General features: G+C 36.9%; 1 protein-coding gene across 8 annotated transcripts in view; it reads right to left on the bottom strand.

Annotated features, from left to right (window-relative positions):
• The window catches only part of CDK8 (cyclin dependent kinase 8), a 143,173-nt gene that overhangs the window by 42,607 nt on the left and 88,340 nt on the right, over positions 1-12,226 (bottom strand). For 7 of the 8 annotated variants that reach the window (XM_070049187.1, XM_008259887.4, XM_002712792.5 and 4 more), the window contains one exon: positions 8,467-8,607. Coding sequence is in view for 7 of the 8 variants with exons in the window: in XM_008259887.4 (XP_008258109.1) it covers positions 8,467-8,607 (141 nt within the window). In the remaining variant the exon portion in view is untranslated. Of the gene's footprint in view, positions 1-8,466; positions 8,608-9,726; positions 9,840-12,226 lie in introns of those variants that run through there. The other variant, XM_051850742.2, reaches the window with a different exon arrangement.

The raw sequence follows: 12,226 nt of genomic DNA, 5'->3' as shown, positions 1-12,226 counted from the left end.
GCTTCAGCCTGGCCCAAACCTAGCTCTTGCAGCTAACTGAGGAGTAGACGGAAAATCTATCTTACCCTTCTCTCTGATTCTCTTTCAGAAAAATACTTATTTTTTTTTAAAAAAAAAAGGAATAGGATTAAAAATGACCCAATAACTCATCATGCCACCCTTAATACATCATTAGAGTTCTTCATAAAGTCGGTTCTATGAAATTCACTCTAAAAATCTGATCTTATTTAGCAGCTGTTAGGAAATTAACACATTCTTCACCATTGGCAAATAAAGCCCCACCAAGTGGTTCCAAGTTACCCAGTACAATTAAAATAAACTGCGATGCAAAAGCAATATCATATGTTTTCAAAAATTTAAGATTAAACTTTGAAATAGCTCTAGCTAGCATCTTTTAGATAAGCTTATGCAGTGGCCTACAAGTGGTTCCAAGTTACCCAGTACAATTAAAATAAACTGCGATGCAAAAGCAATATCATATGTTTTCAAAAATTTAAGATTAAACTTTGAAATAGCTCTAGCTAGCATCTTTTAGATAAGCTTATGCAGTGGCCTACTGAGCTATTTCATGTCATATACTACTAACAATAATACATCCCCACTGGAATACCCCCAAAGGAAATCTCTTTAAAGACTAATTTTTTCATAAATTTTTACTATGACATAAAAATCTATTTGCAATTGGCTTTGGTCATGATGACCGGTAGATAGTTGCAATAGTTGCCAAAGCTCTCCGATTTTCATATAAAACCCTGTAGTCCAGCTTAAAGAAAAAAACGATGAAATATAGTATAACATATTATTTAGTACAACACAACTAAAAGATACAACATTATTTGCCTTCCAGTCTCAAAGTAACTACCACTGTAATAAACCGATTAAGATAACCATTAAGATGAAATTTGATAGCAAATTTTTTTCTTTTTTTTTTTTTTACAGGCAGAGTTAGTGAGAGAGAGAGAGAGGAATAGCAAATATTTTAAAAAGTAGAACATATTAATGACCATGCAAGAACTTGATATGATACTAATTTTAAATGTCAACTTGATTAGATTAAGGAATGCCCAGAGAGTGGGTAGAGTGTTATTTCAGAACACATCTGTGAGGCTGTTTTCCAGAAGTGATGGCATGTCACTTGATTCAGTGGACTGAATAAGGAAGATATGGCCTCAGCTAATGCAGGTGGGTGCATTATTATTAATAAGGGCCCAAACAGAACAAAAAGATAAAGAAAAGGTAATTTTTTTTCCCTCTCTTCTGTCTTCAGACATCAGAACTCCAAGTTCTCTGGCCATTGGACTTAAGGATTTAGACCAGTACCCATTCAGGTTATCAGGCCCACGGCCTTAGAATGAGAGTTACACCATCAGTTCCCCTTTCTCAGGCTTTTAGACCTGAACTGAGCCATGATACTGGTTTCTCTGATTCTCCAGCTTACAAAAGGCATAGTGTAGAACTTCCCAGCCAATTCCTCTAAATTCAGTGTGTGTGTGTGTGTGTGTGTGTGTGTCTATCATCTTATAGGTTGTCTCTGGGGAACTCTAATAATCTAGTCAACAAAAATTAATGTCTAACACACCAGTCATATAACAACTACTCTACTTTCAATTAGTTTTCTCAGAAAATATATCAAAATCCCAATCCTTTAATAATTAACACTCTGATTTAAACATAATCCATTCCTATGGCCTGATGCATCTACATTAGTATTTTCAACAAAAAGTATAAAATACAGCCAGTGATAAATGTATCAAAAATTAAAAATCAAAAGCACCCAGAAAAATGAGCAGCTATAAGAGATTAAAAGATTCATATTGTGCCCAGCAAAGGACTGGATAGTTAAATGTAGTGTAAAAGTTAAAAAGAGCAAGCTCAAAACAGCATACATTTAGGTACTGCCACCTTACCTGCAATCACATAATAATTTATAGAGAAGGAACATAAAGATGTTTTTGGACAAAATGAAGAATGTACATGAAGTACAGTGGTGATGTCTCAATCCTAACATTAAGGGGAAAAACTGAGAAAATAAGTGACATAAAAATATCAGAAGAGGAAAAATTAACCAAACAGAGTTAGTTGAGTAGAAATACTGGGTGGGAAGGGACGATGGAAGAGATCACTAGATCAGTACCGTTGTCGGGCAGTCTCTCAACTGACAGGCAGGAACTGAAATCTGTCAGGAGCAAGATGAAGGCAACTGAAAGATTTAAAGTGTAATGTGAATGGACAAGAAGTTTTTATATACCATGTCTCTGCAGTAAATCATAGCAGAGATAAGAAGATAATAAAGGAGAAATGCAACAGGGTGTGTATGTGTCTACAGACAATGGAAAAGCATGAGGAAAGAACAGAAATAACCTATGAAAAATAACTTTGGGAACCACTTCTGTTCTAAGTGAGCTAGCTCATTCAGCAAACCTAAGCAAATATTATATATACACACTGGCTATTTTGTTAGGTATTCTGCTAGGCATTGGGAGGGATACAAACGCATATTAAATCACAGTCCTTGCCCTCAACAGCTTATAATCAAATAAAGAACATATTATCAAAACTAGTAAGTGCCCATGAGTAGTTCAGTGTGACCACCATAGGATTTTAGATGTAAACATTCTCACTTCAAGATAGCCTGACTAGGGAGGCCTTCGTGGATGAAACAGCATGAGGAAAACTTATTTAAAAGACAAACAGAATTGAAGGGAGGCTGCCTCCGGTTGACAGGAAAGTAAGTTTATGAAGTGAGACAGGGAAAGAAAAGGAGCTTAGAGCCAGATTTTACAGCTTCATGCTTCACTTGGATGTACAAATACTAGCATATCTGACAGCGTGTTTCAAATTTTAATTGACCACAGAATTATTTCTAGCGAAAGAAAAATTAACTGACTTTGAAATTTACTTAAAAAACAATTTTATGAGAAAAATAATTCCCAGAATTTTAAAGTTGTATAAAAAATCATCAGTTCTTCTGAAAGGTCAGATAGCCAGTAGCAAGGAGTGAACTGGTATGTTTGGGCATACACAGGCACTGGTAGTGAAAGCCCTCACATGCCCTGGCCAGTGTGTTTTAACTTAATCTCAGTGGACTAACTTTTCACATGAAGAGTTCAGGTATCATTTACAAATCAAACCAGGCCTTCTACACAAAAAAATAATCAAATAGGGCCTTATTGCTTCATGTACCTTATTTGACGGGGCTCTGGAAAACCACTTAACTAAATCCAGTCAGGCAAATGGACTTAAACTTCTTCCTTATTAATGAATCACTTATTTTCCCCTAGGGTTTTTTTTATTATTATTGTGATAAAACTCACATTCCAGTGCCTAACAGAAAAATTTATTATCTTAACCATTTTAAGCATACAGCTCAGTGGTATTAAGTACATTCAGAATGTCACACAACCATTACCACCATCCATCTCCACAACTCTTTTCATATTGTAAAACCAAAATTCTGAACACATTAAACCAGGGATGAGGAATGTCCAGCCCGTGGGCCCATAAGGCCTGGCCTGCAAAATCATTTGGTTTAGCCCTGCCAAGGCAACTGCAGGTGAGACTTGAAATCCAATAAATCTATAGAGGCTTTTTTTTTTTTTTTTTTTTTGACAGGCAGAGTGGACAGTGAGAGAGAGAGACGGAGAGAAAGGTCTTCCTTTGCCGTTGGTTCACCCTCCAATGGTAGCTGTGGCCGGCGTGCTGCAGCCAGCACACCATGCTGATCCGAAGCCAGGAGCCAGGTGCTTCCTCCTGGTCTCCCATGCGGGTGCAGGGCCCAAGGACTTGGGCCATCCTCCACTGCACTCCCGGGCCACAGCAGAGAGCTGGACTGGAAGAGGGGCAGCTGGGACAGGATCTGACGCCCTGACTGGAACTAGAACCCGGTGTGCCAGCGCCGCAAGAAGAGGATTAGCCTATTGAGCCGAGGCGCCGGCCGAGGCTAATTTTTAAGTTGATAATTTTGTATGGCCCATGAATGGTGTTATAAATATCCAAATGGCCCTTGGTAGAAAAAAGGCTCCCCACCCCTGCAATAAACCATAACAATCCACACCTCTCCCTTGCCTCAGCTCTAGCACCATTCTAGTTCCTTCATGATTTTGACTACTCCAAACATCTCACATAAATGCGATTATATAGCATAATGTCCTCAAGGTTCATCCATGTTGTAGCATGTTGTCAGGATTTTCTTACTTTTTAATGGCTTAATATTTCATTGTGTTTGTGTATGCAAATACACATACATACACCACTGCTTTGCTTATCTATTCATTCATCAATAGACATTTGGGTTGTTTCCATTTCTTTGCTATGGTAAACAATGCTTCTATGAACAAGGGTATACAAATATCTCATTGAGACCCTGCTTTGACTTCTTCGGGGAGTATAGCCAGAAGTGGAATTGCTGAATTATGCAGTAATTATATCTTTAATTTTCAGATAAAAGTGCCATATTGTTTTCCATAACAGCTATACTGTTTTACATTCTCATCAACAGCACACAAGAGTTGAAATATCTTTATTTGATACTTTCATGAATATTTCCCATGTAGTTTCTCTGCATAGTAGGTAAAAAATTCTTAGTAGGCCTTAACCTAATATTCCTACTTTATATAAGCAGGTAACTGAGGGGAAAAAAAAAAACAAAAACAACTGATATAGGCTATCCCACATTATTTCAGCTTGTGCCTCTGCTTATTCAATTGTATAGGATGATTAATTTTATGTGTCAGCTTGGCTGGGCCACAGTGCTCAGATGTTTGGGTAAACATTCTGAATGTTTCCATGAAAGTATTTTTGGATGAGATAAACATAAACTGATGGCCTGAGTAAAATATATTGTGTTCTTTAATGTGGGTGGGCCCTACCCACTCAGTTGAAGACTCTAATAGAACAAAGACTGATTTCCCATGACCAAGAAGGAATCCTGCCAGAAAGCTCTCTTTGAACTTGAACTGCAACTCTTTCCTAAGTCTACAACCTGTGGCCTACCCTACAGATTTTATCAAGCTTCCACAACAGCATGAGCCAATTCTTTAAAATAAATCACTCTCCATATATACTATAAATACACAAACTATTGATTCTGTTTTTCTGGAGTACTTTGACTAATATGGATAGGCAATGCCAAAATCAGGATGGGCAATGCCAGAACCAGGACCATACACTGTTAGTCAAACTATTTTCACTTCTCGAAGAAGAGTAAATGAAAAAAGTAGAAGAGAATAGATAAGGGAAAAAGTTAAGCTAACTTCACATATACTTTTTGTTTTTACCTCTACTTAATAGCAAATAGATTAACATATAAGAAACAAGTTTTATATATACATATTTAATGTTCTAAAACCTACTGTTTAGATTCATAAATTACTTCACAAAAATAATTATGGGATCTATTCCTTCTTGGTTCTTTTTTTTTTTTTTTGACAGGCAGAGTGGACAGTGAGAGAGAGAGACAGAGAGAAAGGTCTTCCTTTGCCGTTGGTTCACCCTCCAATGGCCGCCGCGGCCTGCGCGCTGCGGCCGGCGTACCGCGCTGATCCGATGGCAGGAGCCAGGTACTTATCCTGGTCTCCCATGGGGTGCAGGGTCCAAGGACTTGGGCCATCCTCCACTGCACTCCCTGGCCACAGCAGAGAGCTGGCCTGGAAGAGGGGCAACCGGGACAGAATCCGGCGCCCCGACCGGAACTATAGTGAGCCGCGGCGCCGGCCCAGTTCACTTTTCTTAAAACACCCCTATTGAGTGAATAGTCCAAAAAAGGATTTCAAAACTAATAAATCTCTATTTCCCACCAGGGATATCAGACTTCACTTATTGGTCTGCTTACACATCTGATCTGATCTGATGTGATGATTAATAGGAACAAAATAAACCTTTACTTATTATATAATATTACTAATTGTAAAATAATAACAAATACTTGATAAAATGGGATTGAAAAAGTTATGTTACATAGCTTCTAAGAATGTTCTTGAGAGTAAATATTACTACATGTATTGGTATCACATGTAAAATTAGAATTGAAAAAGTAAAAATATAATGCTCCAAAGTTTAATGATCAGTTGGCAGGAAGGTGTTCCTATTAAAAATACATATTTTCCTTCAGAAACCAAAGAATATGGGAAGTAGAAACCTGAACCAGAACCTAGATTAGAGGCAGAGGGTCTAATTTTAACAAACAATGGTTCAATGAACCTCTGTGTATCTGAGATACACAGAAGGGTTAAATGCTTAAATGAAGTCATGCACTGAAAACACCAGAAATTTTACTTCAAATAGGAAAATCAAAGAGGTGGCAGTAGACATTATATTGCCATTTGGAAAACCTTTTAGATAAACTAACAAATAGCAGCAGCACATCAAGATCCAGAGGAGGGGGAGTGGTCTGCCACATTAACAGAGTATTTTATTAATGACACTCTTCAGGACTGCCAACACATGGTGACAATAGGAAGCAACAACTTCTAATACGTTTTATTATTTTTAAATTTTTTTTTAATTTTTTAAAAAATTTTTAAAATGCTGATACTGCATTCCTTTGCCTAAGCTTAGGGTACATTGATTCCCAAGTACTCTTTTCTTAATACATATACAACAGAGATTTCTAAATTGATATCTTCCATATTGTCTTTCCCTGTGTGAAAGACAATCTGTTTAATCTATATCGATACAAAGACCTTTACCAAAAGAGATAAAAGAAATCAACTTCATAATTATTTTCACTACCGTAGTTAATACTAATGTAAGTGGTTCAAATTACATAAAATTAACTGGTCTAAAAAATCAGTCTATATGTACCTTAAGAACATATACAATTGTTTTTAATTTTGAAAGAAAAAGAAAATGTAGAGCTATCTGGCATAAGTGACTCTATGAGGACAAATAATCTTTAGCAAAGTTTTATTCTTTTAGAAATCAAAAAAAAAAAAAAAAAATCAGTAGCTCAAAAGTGTTTTTCCATAATGTAACTCTACCCCTAAAGGCCAAAATTTTTTTCAGCTTCATTAAAAGCCAAAGGATTTGTCTTATTTGTGTTCTGTAAATCCATTGTTGGTGCAGTCTAATTCTACTAAAAACAGAGTGTGGGGAAGGAAAATATTTCAACCATTTTCCTGCTGTGTTATTAGTCCCAGTATAAACACTCTGTAGGTATGAGGATTGGACACAGAATAACTACTATTAAATGTACATTAAAGCAAATTCTTGAAGCAAGATCAAAGGAGCAGGGGCCAGTCTTGTGGCTCAGTGGATTAAGCTGCTGCCTGTGATGTTGGCATCCCATAAGGGTGCCAGTTTTGAGTCCAGGCTGCTCCACTTCTGATCCAGCTCCCTATAATGCACCTGAGAAAGCAGCAGACATGGCCCAAGTAATTGGGCCTCTGCTACCCACTTGGGAGATTCAGATGAAGCTCCTGGCTTCAGCCTGGCTCAGCCCCACCTGTTGTGGCCATTGGGGGAATGAACCCGTGGATGAAAGATATGTCTTTCTCTCTCTGTAATTCTTTCAGATGAACAAATAAATCTTAAAAGAAAAAAAAGAAAGAAAGAAGTAGAAACTGCCACTGAAATAGCTTCTTTAAAGGCCAGAGACTGAATGCATCAAATACACAGCAGCTTGGAAAAGACACCTTGTGTAAGGGCCTAGATCAGCTCTACCTCAGAGTCTACAGGGTTTTTCCAAGGTACACACATGATTACAGATAGAAATCATCATTTCTGGCACTGTGTTTATAATTGTTAAATGAACATGCTATTAAAAGCCTTACTATAGTTACTACACTTATTAGGAACAGAACTACAAAAGCATAATGTAATTATGCAAAAGAAAGAATAATTTCATGTTTAAGTAATTTAAATTTATTAAGATTTAATAAATAATAACATGCTAGATGGATGAAAAAAGCGTATTTTGTAAGATAAAATGAGAGCCAATTTCTGGCATTTTTAAATTCCTAAAAATTTAATGCACTTGAATACAGCGAGGCTTCTAATAATATACTTCATTATGATTATAAAGGCTTATGGGCCAAAAGACTGCTGTTAATGTAGTGGATAACTACAGAATTAACATTTTCCACTTATTGTATGTAACTAGTATGTAGTAGGCTCTAAAAGTTTTATTTCAAGTTATTATAAACATACTCATTTCCAGAGTTTGCCTACCACCTAAGAATCAATGTAAAACAAGCCAATGCTTACTTATGGACTAAAAAGGGAAACCAAAGCTTAGGAAAACAAATGTGTCTTCTATCTCCCTGAAAGCCACACCAGCTAGTACATGTCAGAAAATCAGGCTGTGTTATCCAAGCTCACAAAGTTAGGACATGTTTTGAGACTACTGCACTTTTATTCCCTCTTTAAGGTCAACAGGTCTACAAGAAGCACTGAAATCTAACACAACTAAGAAAGCATCCAATCATAAATGCATCTTTCTGGTTTAAACTCAACTACAGAGTGACTTACCAAATCCCTGTGCAACACCCAGTTAGCATGCAGGTAATGAATCCCATCTAGGATCTGATATAATAGTGACTTCACCATTCCCCGAGGTAATTGAACTGGCTTCTTGTTTGCTTTTGAAGCTCTGTGAAACTTGATTATATGCTGAAAAAAAGAAAGAAAGAATCACCCAAAGCTTAAAAAAGGAAAGAGGAAAGAAGATCTGAATATTTTCCTTACAGAAAAAGAAACACTCGGGGATTTCTACAGATACTGAAAACATAATTTTTCACATTCTGCTGAATAACATAAATAACTTTAAAACTTCCTAATAACTGAAGCTGAAATTCCATTTCCAAAGTACTTGATAGCATCTCAGAAAATAAATGTTCAAAATAGAAACATTGTATTTTTATTTTTTAAAGCATAATTAGAATTTACTGACTTTAGAAGTATATTTGACCTCCATTCATTTGGTTAAAATTTTCAAGAACAGAATCTTTGGGGCCAGCATGTGTGACACTGGGTTAAATAAGCCACTGCCTGTGATGCCATCATTCCACATAGACACCAGTTCAAGTCCTGACTACTCCACTTTTGATCCAGCTCCCTGCTAATGCACCTGGGAAGCAGCAGCAGATGGCCCAAGTACTCGGGCCCCTGCTACCCATATGGGTGACCCAGATGAAGCTCCTGGCTTCGGCCTGTCCAAGCTCTAGTTGCTGTGGCCATCTGGGGGATGAACCAGAGATGGAAGATCTCTCTTTCTGTGTGTGCATCTCTCTCTCTCTCTGTAACTTTGAATTTCAAATGAACAAATAAATCTTTAGGAAAAAAAGATTCAAGTGAGGGGGGAAAGACCCATTAAAATGTTCCACATATAGTTCTATAGGAAATCCAGTAAAACAAAGTACAGTTTTATAAATGAATGTACCTTACCCTCTCAAGAGGCTTCTTCATTTTAATTAAAACACAAAAATTGCAGGGACATTTCTAAGTCAGTTGCAGTCAACTCTGCCTTACATACCACCATGCATAATTGCTGGCACTAAGTATTGAAAAAAGCAGACTCTAGACCAATATTTCTAAGTGTATTTTAAGCAGATTCTTGAAATCAGCAGATATAATGAAAACATAAGTGAATTTTTTTTAATGTTTTAGGTTAGTCCTTTTACTTTCTATTTTCTTTTGATACACAGAACACAACATGGATAGAAGGGATAATTAATGATTAACAAGTAAGGAGTTTTACTTTCCATGGAAAAAGTGTATAGCAAAGAATACCTAGTGGCTGTCACTGTGGCACTGAGGGTAAAGCTGCTGCCTACAGTGCTGGCATCCCATATGGGCGCTGGTTCGAGTCCTGGCTGCTCCTCTTCCCATCCAATTCTCTGCTATGGCCTGGGAAAGCAGTGGAAGATGGCCCAAGTCCTTGAGCCTCTATACCCGCATGGGACTCCCAGAAGCAGCTTCAGGCTCCTGGCCTCGGATCGGCCCAGCTCTGGCTGTTGAGACCATTTGAAGAGTGAACCAGGGGATGGAAGACCTCTCTCTCTCTCTCTTTCTCTCTCTCTCTCTCTGCCTCTCTCTAACTACCTTTCAAATAAATAAATAAATCTTTTAAAAATAAAAGAATACATAGTAAGAAGGTAAGTATATCAGTCAGCATATTTGTAGTATGATCATCTATATTGTAATAGCAGCATTATGCTATTTTACTTTCTTCTCAGTTATCAAACAAAAAAATATAGCTGCAATAATCTAAATGTTCTGTCACTTGTCTTAAGATATAATATGACAATCAAGTCTGTTGTTCTAAAGAAGATGGATTGGCTCTCCAAGTTTAGTAAAAATGAGTTAAAATAGCATACTTTTCTTTACATTTTATTTATCTATTTGAGAGGTAGAGTTACAGAGAGAGAGACAGAGAGAAAGGTCTTTCATCCACTGATTCACTCCCCAAATGGCCACAATGGCAGGAGCTGAGCTGATCAAAAGCTGAGCAAAGTCAGGAGCCAGGAGCTTCTTCCAGGTCTCCCTGGAAGGTGCAGGGCCCAAGCATTTGAACTATCTTCCACTTTTTTCCCAGGCCATAAGCAGAGAGCTGGATGGTAAGAGGAGCAGTTGGGACACGAACAAGTGCCCATAAGCAATGCCGGCGCCACAGGAGGAGGCTTATTCTACAACAACACAGCATCAGACCCCTTAAAAAATTAAAAGTCTGCCACAATAACAATGAAAAGAACAAAAATATGTAGAGGAAGATAACTGATTCCACATACAGTTCTGCAGTTAATACTTTCATCAGAAAATTACAAGTGACTTTATCAACATTTTTAAAACTATAAAAACTATGGTGAGTGAATTTCTTATCTTCATTTTCTTTATATTCCAAGATTATAAAACAAATACATAGTATACATACCATGAAATCTCACCAACACCTAGGTGATTTTTTTTTTTTAAGATTTCTTTATTTACTTGAAAGTCAGAGTAATGCAGAGAGAGAGAGGTCTTCAATCTGCTGGCTCAATCCCTAGATGGCCACAATGGCTGGAGCTGCACCAATCCAAAGCCAGGAGCCAGGAGCTTCCTCTGGGTCTTCCACATGGGTACAGGGTCCCAAGCACTTGGGCCATCTTCCACTGCTTTCCCAGGCCATAGCACAGAGCTGGATCAGAAGTAGAGCAGCCAGGACTTGAACTGGCGCCCATATGGGATGCTGGCACCTGAGGCGGCTTTACTCACTAAACCACAGCATCAGCCCCCACCTAAGGTCTTCCTTTCGCCGTTGGTTCACCCTCCAATGGCCGCCGTGGCCGGTGCGCTGCGGCTGGCGCACCGCGCTGATCCGAAGGCAGGAGCCAGGTGCTTCTCCTGGTCTCCTCTTTTCATTGCCAAATGCTTTTGTTAGCCTTTGCTGCCTATTCCAGCCAATCAACTTCAACATTCCCATTTAATAAGAAGATAAAATGGATAAGGGGATGTGTTTTAATAAACTGGATTATCATATTTTAATGAAATTGAACACTAAAACTACTTTTTGGCTTAAATGAATATTGATATAATAAGAAAGTTAATGATGAACTATCTATACACACTGCAGAATATTATATGTAATATAGTTTGTTAAAGTACAATCATTATACCTAATGTAAAATTAAATATTATACACCATTTGCTAGAAATCATATTGAATGCAATTCTATCTCCTGTGCTTTACCATAGCTAATAACAGATTATTCTTAAAAATCAGCCTGTAAAATTTATTCATCAAGTTAAAGTATATTATTTGATTGTAATGTTAGGCTTCAGAGTATTTAAGTATTTACTTTAATTCAATATTGGTCACCCTGATTTAACAAAATTAATTATAGAATCCCAATTTGATTTGATTATGCTTCTTTATAAATAGCAGAAGGTAATACTCAAAGAATAAGTTATAGTTACTATTAGATTTGGATAACAGTTTCATAAAACAGAAAATTTAATGTGTCTACTTTCTTTTCTGAAATAATGCTTTCTAGATAAATTATTTCACTGTGTTAAAATAAATTCTTTCAAAAGTTTCAATCAAATCATTCTGAGTCATGAAAACAGTAATCTATAAATATTTACTCTATAAATACAAAAGTATATGAAATCCAGGTAAGTTCGAATATTTCTGGAATATGGTAAAGTTAAAATTATGCAGATGAGGCTAATTTTGGATATTAGTAAAATAGTTTGAATCTATTTTTACTATTTTCAGAAGTGAATTTACATTTCAAAATAGTTTTACTAG

This window comes from Oryctolagus cuniculus, chromosome 9 (genome assembly GCF_964237555.1).
Source record: "Oryctolagus cuniculus chromosome 9, mOryCun1.1, whole genome shotgun sequence".
Taxonomy (NCBI): domain Eukaryota; kingdom Metazoa; phylum Chordata; class Mammalia; order Lagomorpha; family Leporidae; genus Oryctolagus; species Oryctolagus cuniculus.
The sequence above is the reverse complement of the archived record's forward strand: the minus strand, read 5'-3'. Positions and strand labels throughout refer to the sequence as shown.